The following is a 19,219-nucleotide window of genomic DNA, read 5'->3' on the forward strand; positions in this document are numbered from 1 at the left end:
CTCCACTGTTTGTGCAGCAGCAGGCGATGACCAGAAATTTCCGCAACATACAACGGGAACCCTGTTCGCAGAAAAAAAAACTGGAGAATATTGCCACTTCAACTGTCTCTTCAACAAAAGAAGATCCATTAACAGCTATTTCGTAAAAATAACCATCCTGTTGTGGTAGTAAGAAACTAAGAATACAGAGGACATCAAAGTGCAACACAGCTGAACTGATGGGGAATTCGAGATAACTCCTTGTGCCTCTTACTTGTTCCATATCAACAGGTTACACGGCGATCCCACACACGACGGCGGCACAAGTTGCACGCACGCACACTTGTTTTTGTTCTGTGCTACTGTCCAGAGGAGCAAACTAAAAACCACGGACCAAATGAATTCTCCATCTCCACCTTTCGGAGATCAAGAGGAAGAGCTGATTTGATCTCATCGGGAAAGTAAAAAAAGACGCAGCCGATTCGATTCTCCCCTGCCCGGCCTGTGGCCTGCGCCTCCGTCGAGCCGGTGATCCGTGCGTGCTTCCACACGCGCGCGAGCACGGATGAGCGAGCTCTCCGCCGCATCGTGCATGCTTTGGTTCTTGAACTGCTGCTGCTAAATCCTACTACGTTGTTCGGTGCCCAGAATTTTCATCACCACGCCCAGACGGGGATCCTCTGGGGGCTCTGCTTCTGCTGCCTCTGCCGCTGCTGCTCCGCCCTCTCCGTCTGCTTCAACCTCTGCTTCCTCGCCTCGTCAATCTCGATCTGCTCCTGCCTGCACTCCTCGCTGCAGAACGGCATGTCACCTCTGCGACAAGAAAAAGAACCGCACCGCCGTCAGCAAACCATTCCTCCACAGAGATCTCTCAGAAAAGACTGATCAAGTGATCAGGCCAGCACGGTGGTAGACTGGTTATGTTGTTTACCTGTACATGAAGATGTCTCTGTTGCCCGCGAGGAGCTTCCGGCAGCGGAAGCAGATGTCGAGGTAGTGGTGGTGGCCGTGGAGCTCGTCGGCGTCGTCGCAGGGGTCGCAGAACATGCGGCCGGTCCGCCGCAGCGAGGCTGCTGGCTTCAGGGGGGAGGTGGAGTGGCCGGAGAAGCCGGCCTCGAGATCATCGTAGGCCTCCATGGAGATGGGGTGGCTGTGCGCCATTTCCTGGCTTTGTTTCCTCGACGAATTGGAATGCGGGAAAGACAAGAGGAGATTATATTGTGGAGGGGAGGGGTTACTTCTCAGTTTGGCCCTCTGTCTCTATGCCAATTTTAAAGTAGCCCTTCACAAATTTAAGCCCACTTGGAGCTATGCATTTGCATTGGGTGGTTCAACGCCATTCATCAATGGCATACATGTAAGATAATCAGACTTTGGTGATAGCTCTTCACAAAGGGGATATTATTACTATGTGAGACCAATTCTTGTTAAGATCATAAACAACAATAGAGGAATACAATTTGAAACTAGAAAGATTTGAAGAGAAGTAAACGAGATAGCTCACAGCCTGGACTGGAAAGCTTCGAATCAACCTGACAAGCTGATCAGATCTTTCATGTGTAACAATCTCTTTCATGACCAATAATGTCCAGTTCTTGAGGCATTATCTTATTCCTGGGGTGACTTTCACCTTTGTAGAATAACTTGTGTTTAATGAATCTGCGCTTTTTATCAAAAAAGAAAACACCATTCATCAATGGAACTTTGTGTTTCTTTAGCTGGTTAAGTTATAATACATTCCAACGATGATGAGATAGACTTTAGTGCAGTTCAACATCTCTAGTGCGTGAAAAGTGCTATAAACAAAATGCTTAATTTTGAAATATGAAGATGATATTAATATATGATAAACCAAAAGCACTTTATTAGATTATATCTTGTATTTATTTTTGTTAGCATATGAAAGGGTCATGTAGTCATATTTGTGCATTGGAGACTAAATCAATGCCTGATGACGAGTAGATCAGACCGGAGCTAGTGTCTACTTACGGAGCTCGAGTCTAATGGCAGTGAATTTGGTAGCTTGCAAACATCTTCTTTATAATTGAATTATTGAGATGATTTTTGCGAAAGGTGGTAGCTGATTTTTCATTCCACAATAGGTAGGACTTACGAGGCCACGGATGTGGATAGTTTGTGCGCATAGTGGGTGGATGTGCTTATGTTCAGCTTTGTGGTCGTGCTTTTCTTGGTTCAGAGAACGACAGAGCACTCCAAAAGCCACTTGACAAGAAAAATCCCACCTAGAATACAGGGACCAATGACATTGGTTTCTTTACATGGAAATGCACCTTTAGTATACTCCCTCCGGTTCCGAATTTGTTGAAGTTTTAGATAGAATCTCACATAACAAACAGTAGTTAATTAGGATATATATTCTCTATTTTACTCATATTAAACACAGTCATGTGACATCCTAATTAGCACTAACTCTCAACCCGCATGGTTATGGTTGCCAATTTTAAAGCTTTAAGTGCCAGATTCGACTCTGGCACCCCACTTTTCACATTCGTGATGTTGTTTTTTTTTTCTTCATGCAGAGCGTTGGTTTTTTTACTTTTTCATATTTGTGCGCACGCTGTGGCCGGGTTGCATGCCCTTTTTTTTTTCTCTAGTGCGCTGGTAACAAATATTTTGGCTGGTGATGTGTCTTTTGTCGTTGGTAACAAAATTTTTGGCACCTGCTGCTACGCTGGTTAACCGCTCTGTTGCCGCTAAAACTCCTTGCCTACTCCCTCTATTTAAACCCCAGTTAGCTAGCACTTGATACAAACAAATCCAACCAGTTAAACACATCAAGATGAAGCCATCAATAGATCATGACATTGGTAAGTGTACTATACTCTTTGTTCTTGGCTGTGCAACCATGTTCTTGGCAATGCTTATTTGTGTAACCACAATTTTTACACTACCTTGTTTGAGCAATGCTCGTTCGTTTTTTTTTCTTCATGCAACCATGTTTTTGGTCCATGACAATGTCAATGCTTTTCTAGGTGGTTTTGATTTGAACTTGGAAGCGCCCCCACATTGGATTTGATCTTAACTTTGAAGCACCCCATGTTGGATTTGACTTGAACTCGGAACCTGTAGAAGGTGACAATGTTGTCCAAGGTGGGATCGAAATGAACATGCAATCACCCATGCTAGCTGCTGCTAATGACAATGTTATCCAAGGTAGAAGATGATATGAATCTTATTTTTTATTCTGTTGTGCCTTCTTACCATTACTAATGGTTTTGTACTATTTTTTAGGTAGGAAAGATACTCTAAATGAATTAAGAAGACACATATTTTTTAGTAGTGGAACAATTAGAATTAGAGTAGTAGTATGCATGGAACTATGTAATCTACATCAAGCTTTTGCTAGTTAATCTTATCAAGGTTTTAGAAGAACTTATGTATGAAACTCTTGTACATTTTCATCATAATCTTTTGTTTTGAGAATCCAGCACCTCAACCTCGCCGTATAAGGAGTCCACCACGAAACGAACCTCATTGAAATCTTTGACATTGGCCAAGGAGTCCAACACGTTGACCTTTTGCGTTGGGCTCTCGGCAACATCGTCGAGCATCTTGGTGATGTGCGTAGGTAGCAAGATAATGTCGACATCCATCTTGACATCCTTGAGATTGGGAAGGAGTACCTAGTAGTCGAACTCGTTAAGGCCGTAGATCCAAGCCGAGACCATGTAGTCTCTGTGCACGAGACCACAACGAGAGCATGGCTTCCTACTTGCGTGTCGGTACTCCTCAAGGTCCCTGATGTCGTGGACTCGACCGCAATGATCGCACTTCTGCACGAGCTGTTCCATGGCGTTGGCGGTGTCAACCTCCTGCGCGAGGTGCTCCACGACGTTACCGATCATCTCATCCTGTTGTGCGAGCTGCTTGGTGACGCCGGTCGTCACGTCGTCCTCCTGTGTAACCTGATCCACGATGCCGGCGATCACCTCGCCCTCCTACGACACCATCACGCAGCTTCTTGGCCTCCACCGCAAGTAGCTTCTGCTCCATGGCGCTGAGGAGCAAGCGGCGTCGGGGTGTAAGGGCAAGGGTGAGCGGTGAGCAGCAGCGAGCGGCGAGAGGCGGCTCGGCGACGTCGGTGCCAACGCAGGTGCCGGTCGAAATGGGTGCGGGCATTCGCAATTTAAAGGCACGCCTCTGGAGCTCACGTTGCGGCGCCGCTGGAGACGATACACCAACTTAATGTGATTTGCATGCATGCATGGGTAAAATAGTCCAAAGTGACTACACGGAAGCCAAAACGTCAAGAATTCCCATCCAAAAGATCTAAGCCTCAAACATCAACAAATTCAGAACCGAAGGGAGTACATCATACAGAACTCGTACGCTAGGTGTCTGTCTAACCTGTGGCCCATGGCTACGCTTGGCACACACAGAGGCTTTTCGAAAAATATCCCATCCAGCAAGGAATTATTTGGCACGCACAGCATAACATAGCGCTCTCTTTCTCTAGAAAAGGGGTTAGGCAAATGACCAAGTTGCACAGCCAACCACAAGTCAGGCCTTACCTACTTAAGAGTATGATTAGTTATCTATATACATTTTGTTTTTATAGACTGTATATGTAGTTTGAGTAAAATTATATTTATTAGAAAAAATATTTCGTTGATTGTATCTGTCTAGATAGATTGAGCTGAGTTTCTATTTAGCTTATCAAATTTGGTGTAGCATGAGCAAACATAAGAGTTAAGATTGTGATTGATTACTTGTATGAAAATAATTTTATAACACTAACAAATGAATCTGTTTATATAAACGGATGCAAGAGTTTGAATTCGTCAAATCAGATTACAAGCATACATTTGCTTTTACCGAATCAGACTAAAATAATAAATACAAATAAATAAATATATGTTTTTTAACATTATACATATCCGTCAAAATAGATCCTCCTGTACGAATAACCCGTCACACCCGGAGTGCAGCTGCGAACCAGTTCGCCGAGAGCAAGCAAAACCGGGGCGCATGGTGGTTGGTGCTGGGTGGCGCCCCCCGTACTATTGCACTGCTACTGTTCCAACGAGCTGACTCATGGGTCCAACCAAGCACTTGACATTTGATTTCTTCCAATTTTCCGCTCACCACCGCGTTGGTTTGGTTCTTCAGTACACGTCACATCCGATTTTGATGGATTGAACAATCCTGGTTTGATGAGGTCCTGTCCTGCATGCCACTGATCGATGGCTGCTGGCTCCTGGTTTTTTGGTGCCTCCAGTCTCTGTCACCGAGTAGTCATCACCCACCGTAAACTAAACTAAACAGGAGCACGATCGGTGCCTTGTGGGCTTGTGGCTGCTTGATTTGACGGCAATCCTACTCGACTTCGAGGGCCCCTGCAAACCAAATTGCAGTGAACTTAGTTTACTCGGAAGAAACCAGCGAATTGGATGCCCTACCCTTTCAATCTTGTCGTTTCATCTATCGCTTGTGTGCAGTGTATGTATCATCGTTGATTGGCCTGTTTTTCAAGCGTGCCATGCAACTAGGGCCTCCAAAGTGCGATAAAGCTATTGGTGCATGATTACTTGAGAATATATCAGATCAAGTGTCGCGAGGGATAGGTACAGGACAGCAACCAGTGATCCAATTGTTTCGGTTGCTTCTAACCTGAAATATGTGAGCTGAATGGAGCAATGTGTGATTCATTTGATTGAGAAAATTAAACTAGCTGCAGAGCTGAATTATAAATCGACGGAACAGATTCATCGTGCAAAAACAATCTTGTTAAGAAATCTAGTTCAATTCACGAGGGAAGCTTGCTTGTCAGGAGAAATGGATAAAGTAAAGATAAATTTATCTGTCCAATTGAGGTTACTACATTATTAATGACAAGATACATATCGGATTGGTTCGTAACTATCCTTGATGTCCAAATTGCATATGATCCAGTGAATGTGGATTAAGCCCTATCCAACGCCAAAATTAAGTAAAGATACAACCATAAGCGAAATACCTACTGAAACATTTCGAAGTAACGATACAAGCATAAGCGAAATACCTACTGAAACATTTCGAAGCGATACAACCATAAGCGAAATACGTAGCAGATCCGCAACAACACGAGAATTGGGAGCTTACAATTCAAGGACTGGTGTAAAAATACAAGAAAACCGAGGACAATACAGATACATATACTGGGCATGGTCCTTTCTGCAATGTACCACCTTTTTAAAAACCTCTGGTGAGTGCTTGCACATCATGCATACAGTATGGCCTTGCCAAGGTCGCTTTCTTTGACACCCAATACATTGGGATGGAACCTTTCATAATAAAAAAGAATCAATCCTTCGCCATCAAGTTCTTACTAACAGTATGAACCGGTGGCACCATTTCTCTTCTTTTTTCTGAAAAAAAAAAACAGATCAGGGCAATTCAAGTCATCAACTACCTTAATTCAGTGGGAGTAGGTTTCAGGTTAATGATGCCAATAATTGGGTATTCTTTTATCAATTTAGCCTGGTCAAGTTTTTGTGCTTGCTTCACTCACTCGATCATAAAACGTCTCCTTTGAATTTGTACAAGTACAGGTTCTCCGATTCTTTTTCGCCCAACGTTTATCTACGAGCAAAAGAATAGTTTGAATACTCGTCGGTGGTTTCATCAGCCAGCTTGATGGGTAGGTATTTCGTTTCGGCCCGGGCGCGTCACTTTCAGTGGCAAACGACACCGGCGGCCACCCAGCGCACGCAGCATCGCGCGGGCGTCGCCGTCGCCGTCGCCATCACGAGGCCAGGGCGTTCTCTTTCCCCACCCCTTCACTGTTGCTTTGCCCAGATCGTTTTGTACCTTGTTGCGACGTGGGTCTGGTTGCTGACGCGATCACGCGAACCTGTAAATCGCTAGATTCAGGCCGCAGGGAAAAGGGCAGCCTCTGAGATGCGCCAAATGCTTCTATTATGTCGACATGGAGCTGCGTGTGCTGAGGCCCGCTTATTCTTGGACGTTAGTTAATTTTTGACATGGAAACACCGTGCTGCTAAGGGGAAAAAGTTCTCCGATATGTCGGATGCCTGTTTTCTACTTTTCCAACGGTCCCGTGAATCTTCAACCTTCAGCTCATGTTGGCATCACCTCCAGCCCGTAGATCTAACCACATCAACATCTCGCGTGCTCATCCTTGTCTCCACCAGTCTTTAGCGACGCTCCTTCCATCACACTAAACTAGCTATGTCGGACCATCTCTACTCGCTCTGGCACTACCCACCAATCATCCTTCATCACCCATGACCACAGCATCCTCGCCACTCTGCCGGCTTACCTCTCCAAAAGCTCCCTCTCAATATACCGTTAGAAAATCTCACCAGAAATCAAACCCCTTTAATCTCATTCATTTCTTCAGTTCAAGGTCGCCTCAAATCATCTCTACGATTTCAGCCGGCTAAAGATTAGAAAGGGTGAAAAAAATTGCTCCGAACCTAGTAAACACCGGTTACTCCAAAAGGTTTGATGCGTGGTTTGTCCGGCGAGTGCCATGGTCTAATGCTATTTTCCCATGTAGCATTTGTGAAAATAGCGCAATGGGGGAAATCATTTTCAATGAAAGAAACCAAAGATCAAAAGTGCAAGGCGTTGAACCCAACTGCTCCCCTGGTCAAACAAAGCGTCGTACAGTGTGATTAAACAAGAGCTTAGTACACACAAACACACTTGACCTAGCACGATCAGATGACTGGATTCAGTTCCCTTACTACTGAACAGAAAATCCGCATCGCTATTTACTAGATTCCTCCAAAAGAAAGCTAAAAGGAACACAATAATGTAGGTTTGGCTGAGTCACCAGTGACCAAGAAAGATTCTCAAATTGGGCACACATCAACATTTATATTCTCTATGAGAAAATAGAGCCTAAAAAGAAGCTTTCGTACAACTAGCAAGTCGCGGAAACGTTCTGAAACGCATTAACAATTCTATCTTGGCTACGGAACCTGGTGTCTTCCAGGAGATAAATAAAATAAAATGCCTGACCTAATCACAGTATGGCCAATAAAGATTCAAGAGAAAAAAAACAAATGGGAATATATAGTGTCATACTGAACCGTCCAAATTTCTTATAAGTAATCCGCCCACCAAATATTCTTATAAGTAACAGGAAGAAAATAAAGTCTATTGTCTATAAATTTCTTTAGACAACTGACAAGAACTTTGAAGAATTTTACCAGAAACCATGGATTCAGTGCCTCAGCTACCCAACATGAAGATGTCCTCTTTCATCAGTCGTCAGAGAAGCTTCCAAGCAAGCTTTTGACAAAACACAAAGAATATTTCCTTGTCTTGAGGCCTGATAGTGGGGACAAGCAGATACTGAGATGAGGCGATCTTGGCTCCTTGCTATCTGGGCAGCTCGCCGGCATCGTAAGGTGGTGGCTGACGAGTTTGCTTCGGCTGGCGAGAAGGAGGATGAAGAGCGGCACGTGTGCGCGCGTGCGCACCTGGCTTACACGATAGATCCTGGAGTTTTCCGATCGTCAAATAGTTCGAATGCATCCCACCAGCTTATTTCTGATGTGGTGGCGACGAACGTCTCAATGTCTGAGTTCGTTCCGGCGCATGTTAGTTTGGTTCCGGCGGACATCCTGATGCGAGATGCTGCTGTGGGAGCGGCGACAGTGGAGAAGATAAGCACATCGGTGGCGCAGCGATCTCACACGCCACCGAGACATTGGCAAGGTCTGCTTCTGAAGCCAAGGTACTCCCCACGGTGCACGCTAGGTGACTTTATGCCGGCGTAGATCGTGCGGTGTGGTTCTCTGGTGCCAGCGACACACAGCTCGATGGAGTTCGATCCGGTTTCCACGAGAATACAAATTTTAAATTATGATATTATCGGGCCTAAGGTTGGACCGAGTTTCGATTGGGCTTCGTCTTTCCCGGGCCGGGCCTCTCTCCGTGCCCACCTGGGTTTTGTTTCAGCTAACCCTAGCAGGCACAACACATCGTCTCCATCGTGTTGTGCATCTCCTCTCTGCCGAATTGATCATTCGTACGTGGAGGTGGTCATTCACAGGATGGCAGGTGGCGGATACTTTGGTGACAGAAGTGGCGGCAGTAGGGGCTATGGCTGAGGGAATGGGGTTTTTGGCACCCCCGCTTCTTCCTGTAACAAACCCTTGGTCGCAACAATGGTGATAGCATTGATTCATGCCAAGGTCGTGGCCCTAGTTGGGGTCGTGACAGTGGAGATGGTGGATGTGGAAACGGCGGAGCTGGACGCGGCCCGGATCATGGCTGTGGTCGGGGTGCTGGGCACGGCAACATGAATTCAGCACCGATGCATGGAGGGGATGGCGCTGATGTGGCGAACAATGATCAGCAGGTGACCTCATGTTCGAACCCTACGCATTCAGTGTCGCTGATGCCTATTGCGAAGAAGCGCCAGATGGGTGATACCTTTGGTGCTACTGCCGGTGCTGCTAGAAAGAAGAAGCAATTGAACTTGTGCTGTCAAATTTGCGAGGAGGCACATCTTACTCTAGAATGTCTGCTTCTGCGAGCTCCAAAGTCGGCTGCAACCTTTTGTAGTTTTACAGTGATAAACTTAGCTTTTTTTCAAATACATAAAGATGGAGCAAGTGTGCAAAAGGCCTCCCTGAAGAATGAGACATGTACAACTATGATTTGCATCAAGGAAGGGGTGGTTCCTATTGATCTAATCATGTCTGAATTGGCTCGCCTCATCCCTGTAAAGTGGACATGGCTCGTTCAGGAATATGGAGATGGGTTCATCGTACAGTTTCCATGCAAAGTGGAACTAAAAAGAATGGTTGTGATACGTGAAGTTAGAACGATCAAAGGTGAGGGGGTGATGATTTTTTAGGAGTGGGATCACAAGATTGAACCGTGAGAGCTTTTACAGAAAGTTCAGGTTAATATTTATGGGGTTTCTTTTAAGATTAGATCCTTCCTCTCTCTATGCGCTGTTGGATCTATTCTTGGGGTCACATAGAAAGTGGACATGGTATACACTAAGAGGACTGGTGTGGTTCGTATTCTAGTCGTTGTCCTAGATGCTAAAGGAATTCCGGGTGCCACGGATATTGTGGTAGATGACGGCATTTATGAAATCTTCTTCAAGGTTGATAAGAGTCTGCAAGATGGAAAATGGGAGGACAACCGTGATATTTACAATGAGGATGAAGAACACCCATAGGAGGAGGATGTGGGTACGGAGGACAGTTTCCAAAAGTCCTAAGAATGACTCAACTTACGACAAAACGGCTCCATCTGATGATACTCAGGGGGAGATGATATGCAAAAGGATGTTAAGAAGGAGGGTTTCGTGACTTATGAAGATGATCGTATGCAGGACATGACAGATGATGCAATCAACTCGACTATGGACAACCTTTTATTGGAGATTGCAGATAAAGTTATCACCGAGGAGGATTTTGTAGGATCTAGGATACCGACTTGAGGGGATGAATAGGCGGTTTTAAAACTAATTACTAAGCGATCAACCAAACTAGCGGAAACAAACTAAAAATCACTAGAGCAATATGAAAACAACTAAGAGCTATGTCAAGATTTGCAATCCTATGGTGACATGCAGCAAAGTATATTCTAGGAAGATGAAATGTATAAAGTAAATTGCATGAAACTAAATAGTTCAAATGATGACACACGAAATTTATCCCGTGGTATCGGTGATTTACCGATCACCCCTAATCCACGTTGAGGTGAGTTCAAGCTTTTAACCGCTTCTCTCTAAAGTATCCAATTCTCACACGAGAAAACGCTCACACCGAGCAACTTGATCTTAAGTATCCTATAAGAACTACTCAATACCTCGATTTCACTAGAGTAACACTTTGGTATCCAATAAGAACTTGATCTGTTTTCAGCTTGAACTTTGGTGTTATTACCCTGATTCCTAAAAAGAGTAATACGCCGAAGATTCAAGATATCGTCCAATATGCCTCCTTAACATCAGCTTTAAAATTTTCACTAAAGTTGCCACTAATCGGATTGGTATGGTGGCTGAAAAAATAATTAGCCCCTTTCAAACTGCATTCATGCCTGGTCGAAACATAATGGAAGGAGTGATAATACTCTATGAGACCATTCATGAGCTACATAGGAAAAAAAAATTGTGTGATCGATAAAATTGACTTCGAGAAAGCATTGACAAAGCTAAATGGCCTTTTCTCCAGCATGCTTTGAGAATGAAAGGTTTTAAATCATAATGGTGTAGCTGGACCCAAATATTTGTGTTTGTGGGCCATGTAGGAATCAACGTCAATGATGAAGTTGGATCTTATTTTCAAACACAAAATGGATTGAGACAAAGAGATCCCTTGTCTCCCGTTCGTTTCAATATTGCAGTAGATATGCTTGCAATATTAATTTCAAGAGTAAAAAATGATGGGCAAATCAATGGAGTGGTCCTACACCTGGTTGATGATGACTTATCTATTCTGCAAATATGCAGATGACACCACTATTTATATGAATCATAATATCAAGGAAGCAAGAAATATGAACCTTTTGCCATGTATGTTTGAACAACTATCTAGGCTTAAGATTAACTTTCATAAAAATGAGATCTTTTACTATAGGGATGCTAAATAATATGAAGACCAATACACATATTTATTTAGATGTGATATTAGTTCTTTACTCTTCAGATATCTTGGCATTCCAATGATTCATAGAAATCTAAGAAATAGTGATTGGAAAAGAGTCGAGAAAAAGTTTGAAAAGAAATTAAGAAGTTGGAAAGGAAAACCTATGTCTGCTGGAGGTCGATTAGTACTTCTAAACTCAGTACTCAGTTGTCTCCCCGTTTTCATGATGTCCTTCTTTGAAATCCCCCAGAATGTGCTTAAAAGATTGGATTATCTTTAGTCTAGTTTTTTTGCAAGGGGATAACCTTAATAGAAATAGTGACTTGCTCGATGGGACATCGTCTGCCAACTGAAAGACTGAGATGAATTAGGCTTCACTGATCTCTCGGTCTTGAACATATACCTCCTTAGCAAATGGCTTTTTGGACTGCTCAATGAGGACAAGGTTTAGCAACAAATGCTCAGGAATAAATACCTAGACGGTAAATCTATCACTCAGGTAGAAGGCAAACCAGGAGATTCTCACTTATGGTCTGGCCTAATGAAAGTGAAATATGAGTTACTCAGATGGGAGACTTTCTAGGTTAAGGACGGATATCAGACTAAATTCTGGAATGATATCGGGTTGGGAGTTTCCCCTTTGAGTGAACAATATCCATCTTTGTATAATGTGGTTAGAAGAAAGCAAACCATAGTGACAGAAGTTATGGGTTTCTTATCGCTAAACTTCTCTTTCTGTAGACCTATTATTGGGGATAAACTAATTGCTTGGCATAATATGGTGTCCAAATTGTGGCATATTCATTTATGTATTGGACAAGATACCTTTAAATGAGGGTTGCATGAGAATGGACTATTCTCAGTTTATTCTATATGCAATCAAATGATAGTTTACCCATTTTCACCATAACAAAGGGTCTATGGAAGCTTAAGCTTCCACTCAAACTTGACGTTTTCTTGTGGTACTTATGTAGAGGTGTTATTTTGACAAAAGATAACTTAGCCAAAAGAAATTGAAAAGTTAATCTTAAATATTGTTTTTGCAATCATAACGAAAGCATTCAACATCTATTTTTTGAGTGTGATTTTGCTAGATACATTTGGCATATAATCACTATTGCTTTGGGAATAAAAAAAACCTAGAAGCATAGGCCATATTATGAGAGTTTGGCTCAGATCAAACGTAGTAATAATAGTTCATTCCTAGTAGGTATGGCTGCTATGTTTTTTTTCATTTGACTATGTCGAAATTATATTATCTTTAATAAAAAAAAAAGCTATTATAACTTTGATACAGAGAATTTTTAAAGGTGTCTTTTGGTTGCGTTTCTGGATCTTACTGCAAAAGGAATCAGGAAGGAATGATATCTTGAAAGCTTATCATTATTTGGAGGTGGTGGTAATGCAAATCTTAGTTAAGAATGGATGGCCGTATAATTATAGGCTATATGATTTATGATTTATAATCTTTATTTTGAAACATTGTAATAATGAATATGAGCTGTATGTGTTGAATGATGCAAAAGGCCGAAATTAGTTTTTTTACCTAAAAACCCCCTTGTCTTGACAAACTAATTACCCCCCCCCCCCCGCCCCCTCCCAAGTAATATTAGAAGCCAAAAATTACAGCTTGGCGGTCTCCGTGGGCCGGGCGGACGAGACGAAGAGAGAGAACACAAATCCTTCACCCCTAGTGGGGCCCACGTGTCTTATGGGCTTGACTTTTCGCCATTTGATTAACGAGCAAGAACCAAACATCACCAGCTGTTTGTTTGTTCCCTAAGCACATTTCCTCCAGCTCATGATCCTACGATGCACATCATCGTCATGGCTGACGCGTACACGTGCACATGCACGCAGCATCGTGTACCGGCTGGCCGGTTACCTACTGATTCCTTTCTTTGCTTGCACACCAGTTCAACCGATTTGTTTTTACTAGGAGACAGGGGAGCCCAGCTTGCTGCTCTTTTCCCAGCAAGAGAGAAGAACGAGTCCATGCTTGGCACCAGTAAACAATGCACGAACTGGGCGTGGAGCCATGTGCCCGAATCTGCACCATTAGCTAGGCTAGGCAGCCTCTCAACTAATCTTTGGCTTAAACTAAGCAATCCTTGGCTTAAACTAATCATGGTTAGGACGACGCTAGCGCCCCAGGCTTTCTGCCCGCCTATGAGACAGCAACACCACATGGTTAGGCAAGCGAAAGCAGTCGCCATTTCACGGGCCAAGGAGGAGCTACCTGCCTAGCTCTCAATTGATTTTTTTACCCCCTTTTCTCCTGACGGGAATCATGGCGAGTGCTGTTGCATGTGCACGCCGGCGACTCGGGACTTGCATGTGTCCCGTAATCGCGGACGTAGGGTGGTATGGGTCGGGAGCTTGGACGCGAACGCCGGGCCACCTTGCCTGTTCAGGCGAGACGAGAGCGCGCCAGGTCGCCTTGCCTGTTCAGGCGGACCCGTTTCTTTTTCTTAAGTACAAACACATACACACATTTTAACATCTAAACTCGTGCGCACTTGGGTTTCTTAAAACTCGCACCCAGAACGAGCGGGGGCGTTGCCACTCACGCCCTGCTAGGACTCGAACCCGGGCTTCAACGACACGAATGGAAGCCAAACTAGCACCCAGTCCTTCGCCGGCGGGTCCGTTTCGGCTTGGGGGAGGAGCACCTCACGCGCGTGACTCGAGAGTCGAGACTCGTTGGGGACCATTTCACGGGTTCGTTTAGGGGAATAATCCTGCTAGACATAGTCTAATATGTTTAGAGTTTTGATCTAATTTATTGTGTGGTACGTGTTAATTTATTTTTTTCTTATTTTATCATATATGATTTCTTTTGTTTCTATGATAAATTTTATGGTATTTTTTAATCACATATCACACTATGAATTAGATTCACCGGTGTATGAGATCAGTTTTTATATGATTATTTTCCGTTGGTTTAACATGATTTGCCCGATTCTCTCGCTGCTCTCTTGTGAGGAGAGAATCTATTTAAATTAATTTAATTAACTAACTAGTTATTATAACTTGATTAAAATAATTAATTAATTAAGTTATACTCCCTTCGATTGTAAATGTAGGTCGTTTTAGACTTGTGCATAAGGATTAAGAAAATAGATCAAATAATCATGTTGCTCTTCATTTATTCTGTATTGGAAAAAAAATAACTTATTTATTTGTGAGAGTGGTAGCATTTATTAAACAAGAACAAGACGGAAATAAAAAAAATATAAAAATTTAAAAATAATTTATATTTATAAAATAGTTGAAGAGATTAAAACGATCACATTTGTAAACTGGGGAGTACTAAGTGAAGCCAATGATATTCATTGATGCTTTGTCGGCTTTGTCCGGGAACTACCTCTTTCCGGGAAGCAGCGGCTTTGTCGAGATCTGCGCTCCTGCCCCGCTTTTTTCACTGCGCGAACTTTGTTCCACTAGACGGAGCGCTGATATTTTCGGCGAGGGAAGTCCGTCACGCGACGGCCCGATACGATGCACGGCGTGGCCGCATGGGTCGGAATTATTTGTGAGCTTCGACGGGCTCCAAAAGATCTTTTGGGAGCGTGCGGTTCACTCGACGAGGCGTGGGGTCCTTGCGTCTGGACGGCGCCCGTACGTGCGCTGTCACGGCTAACTGACACATGTTGGGTTCATGCACAGCCAGGCCGTGACGCGTCACCTGGGTCGGGGCGCGCGGTTCACTCGACGAGCGCGTGGGGTCGTTGGGCTGGACGGCGCCCGTACGTGCGCTGTCACGGCTAACTGACACATGCTGGGTTCATGCACACCCAGGCCGTGACGTGTCACCTGGACCGGAGCGCGATCGTACCGCCTCGAGGTCCTCTGGCGTTTACTGAAAGAAAATGAAGAATTTAATGTTCAGCAAATTCGCCGTAAATTATTTGCATTCTATATTAAGTTTTTTTACTTGCTCCCAAATTTACCGACCGAATCGTATGGTCTGATGCGGCAACCTAGATACGAGTACCGTTCTGTAGGACGAGTACATCAACCCGTATGTCTACACGGGTTAGAAATATAACATGGATAATTGAATTAAAATCTATGTTTATGGATTGAAAGGTGATGTACGTATATTTACCATATTTACTTATTATATTTCTTTACTAAATCGGAGTTTTGGATAAATTTATTAAAAAAAAATTCTCATGTTCACGATATTTGTTGATATTTGTTAAAGCGTGTGATCAATTATGTATAATATTTTCTTTGTTTTTGGTTTGTCTTCAGACTCAGCGGTATAATTAGGAGAGACATAAAAAAATATTTATGTGAATTAATTTTGTTATAACAATATATGTCGATACTTTAGAGGCCGTTATTGGTTTTTTGTTAGTTTTTTTTTTTACAATGACATAAATAAGTAATTTACAAGTAGATATTAGTGGTACTTTGGGTTAATTTTTTCATAATAGCATAGTTGGGTAATTCAGAAGTATTATCGGAGTACTTTTGTGTTAATTTTTTATAATAGTAAATGTGGATAATTTAGAAACATGTTAGCTTCAATAGATTTTTATAAAGGAAGTTTTTATTAATTTCAGATCATTAAATCAAAGTGATACAATTACATTGAAAATATTTCTAGCCTCTGTATAGTTAACATGTATAAAAAAAGAAGAAAAGAGAAAACATAATTTTTTTTCATAGGTGTAAACAGAAGATGCTAAGACGTTCTAATCCTCCGACTAGACCGCTGCTCATACATATAGGTAAAACACTCCTTAGTCACCCTCTCTAAATACTGACAGGCTACTGTAACCGTATCGTGAGTCTGATTTCTATAATATAGCCGAGTTATGTAGCTCCAATAGCTATTATCAATTATCATTAGAGTTCACCAAATCATAGCTCCAATAGCTATTGTCAATAGAGTTCACCAAATCGATGCTCTGGATGTCTTTTTAAAGGATTTTTAGGATTTCTCTTATTCGTGGTAGCGGAAAATTTCATAATGCATGTTATGCCACTATATTACTCTTCTCCTTTAGTTTTTCTTCGAAATTTCCCACCAAGAAGCAACATTCTTGTATCATATTCACCTGCAGTTCACCCGAAATTCGATGGTGCAGCCCGAACTTTCAGAAGACACAACGGCGTTATCTGGTTTGCATCGCAGCTAAAGCTGCTATGATCCTCGGCCCCCGGGTCTATACGACATCGACAGTGACCAGAAAACGTAAAGTTCAGACAAGACATGATTTTCCTCAAAATTTGCTTGGAACTTGGAATCAAGGTTTACATATGCTCTGGATTTACAAGGTGGTGTTACACTCGGACTGAAAAACAAGCTGGCACACACGATTGAGCCAAGAATCAAAGCCTAGAAAAGGTGGGAGCGGGCGACAAAGATGGCCAAAGCCTCTTGCAAGCATATGACTTTCTCCCCAGGCCCTTCTCCAGGCTCCGGCGCCAACGGTCATCGGCGCACTGCCCAGGCGATTCCGCAGTGACGGAGGAATCGAACTCTTTTGTCCCTCCCGTCAGATCGATGGTTCTTCAGATCTTCTTATCTTGTTGACACAAAACAAACCCTCCTCAGCCGGTCAATTGGCCACGGACACCTTCCTGGACTCCTGGTGCCGGGACTCCGTTCTTGACGAGTACCGCTGCCGCCGGCCGCCGGCCTTGGCAGCCTTCCTCGCGAGGATGGCGTCGAGCTGCATCTGCTCGTATCTGCACTCCTCGCTGCAGAAGGGTGTGTCCCCTCTGTACATGAAGATGTCGCTGTCGCGGGCCAGCGGCTTGGCGCAGAGCGCGCACGCGTCTAGCGCGGGCTGGCTGGACTCGCCGAGTGGCTCGGCGTCGAAGAAGAAGGCGGAGGCCATGCCGTATAGATGCAGCTGTTGTTTTCCTCGAGCACCGCAAAGCTTTCGGCGTTGCTGCTTCGGTGGGGAAGGCTCAGGAGGAGGAGGTGGGCGAGTTGAGCTGAGCCGGGTAGGCGGGGCGCGGGTATATATGGGGGGCGGCGACGGGCAGGGCAATGCGCTGGGGCACGGGAGGGGCAAAACAAGGGGTCGGGCGAGAGCGGGACGGCCCACAGGTAGGGCAATACCGCGCGCCATCTAACCAGGCAGGAGGGCGGAAAGGAGCGGTTCTTTATTCGAGCATGGTGCTGTGCTTGGCTTGGCGTGATGAGTTGGTGCCCGTTGCGTCTGCGCTTTCGTGGCCCGCCCAATCGGGTCCACCGCGGCGAGAACGACAAGGTGCAAGTGAGTCGTGAACGACTACGACGTGGCCGGGGGCTCTGGTTTCCGAAACAAACTCGGCGGAACCGCACCCAAACGTCCCGGTTAGTCTCGCAAAACCGTGTGCAGTGGAAAAAGTGGCCAGTGGTGGACTAGAAATACTACTTGCCCTGCTTTCTGCATCAAGAGAGCGGAGAAGAATCTTGTAATCGCCCCCATCGATACTAATCAACGGAAAAGAGTAGCTGGAATCGTTTGCATCAAATCTAACATTACTTCTTCTTTTTTGCGAATCAAGAGGGCTGATAATTAGGGAGCCAGCCCTTTTGCCAACATACGAGGCAGGTGACCACGCACGCGAACGATAGGGAGCACTGGCGACTGCTCACTGCCCAGTGCCCTCTACTGTGCAGTGTGGGAATTTTAAACTCTCCTAGGCCTTCTTTCTCACGGGTGTCTGGGGAAGTGTGGTGCGTGCGCGCCAAGGAGCACCTTGTGAACAGTGAGGAACCGCGAGGCAGGTGGCACCTACGCACTGCGTCGACTGCGATTTGTTCACGCACCGGCTGCTGCACGCGATCTGTGGACTCGTTGCTTAACCGAGAGATTGCCAGGTTTCGCCTTGGCCGCCGTGCACGTTTTGGAGTAGGGGCGAAGCACCTTGTGATTGCAGTTGCGGGCTCAAGATTCCCATCGGTCAGGCAGGCAGGCTTCGTCCCGGGGAGCAGCTTTGCTCGAGATATGCGCCTATTCTGATTATTTTGGATTATGTACGATCAATTATTTTAAACTTCAGCTATAAATTATTGTATATATATATTGATTTTGAGTATTTAAAACTAATACATGTAGTTTTGTCTTGAAAAGTATTTTTATAATAATATACTTTTGTTATGTTTTATTCATACATTGCAAAAAAATAGTATTCAAAATTTTATTTTAGAGACTTGAGAGAGTATTACTAAATCAAAGAATAGAGGAGGCAAGGGCTTTCGTGATATGAAGCTGTTCAATCAGGCCTTGTTAGCTCGGCAAGAGTGAAGACTTATACAAAAGCCAGATAGTCTATGTGCGAAGTTACTAAATATACTGTACTATCCAATTGGCTGTATGGGAGATACTATTTTTACGGGGAATGCATCATCATCCTGGACGTGTCATTGAGTATGGCCTAAAGCTTCTAGAGCAACTCATATAAAAACGTATATCATAATCACTCAAGAAAGCTGCAGAATTAAACATGTATAAAACCTCTTGAATGAAAATGGTGCATGAGACATAAAAAACTTAATCAAGTCTTCTTGCCGGTTGATATAAATGTCATTGTAAAAATTAAGACAACACCACGAATGGTGAGGATTTTTTGGCTTGGAATGGTTTATTCGTAGTGAAAAGTACTTACAGGTTGGTTTGTGGATATTGAGCTTCGCGAAGCAG

General features: G+C 43.9%; 2 protein-coding genes across 2 annotated transcripts; both read right to left on the bottom strand.

Annotated features, from left to right (window-relative positions):
• Positions 1-226: 226 nt before the first annotated feature.
• On the bottom strand, positions 227-1,194 carry LOC133889298 (FCS-Like Zinc finger 3-like). Its single transcript, XM_062329813.1, has 2 exons — positions 911-1,194; positions 227-792 (listed from the first exon to the last, which is right to left on the bottom strand). Exons 1-2 carry the CDS (start codon positions 1,138-1,140, stop codon positions 636-638), a joined length of 387 nt encoding a protein of 128 aa, XP_062185797.1. The 5' UTR covers positions 1,141-1,194; the 3' UTR covers positions 227-635.
• Positions 1,195-16,795: 15,601 nt separating this feature from the next.
• On the bottom strand, positions 16,796-17,655 carry LOC133889535 (FCS-Like Zinc finger 1-like). The gene has a single exon (XM_062330020.1). The coding sequence runs from the start codon at positions 17,420-17,422 to the stop codon at positions 17,141-17,143; it is 282 nt and encodes a 93-aa protein (XP_062186004.1). The 5' UTR covers positions 17,423-17,655; the 3' UTR covers positions 16,796-17,140.
• Positions 17,656-19,219: the final 1,564 nt, after the last annotated feature.

This window comes from Phragmites australis, chromosome 13 (assembly GCF_958298935.1).
Source record: "Phragmites australis chromosome 13, lpPhrAust1.1, whole genome shotgun sequence".
Lineage (NCBI taxonomy): Eukaryota > Viridiplantae > Streptophyta > Magnoliopsida > Poales > Poaceae > Phragmites > Phragmites australis.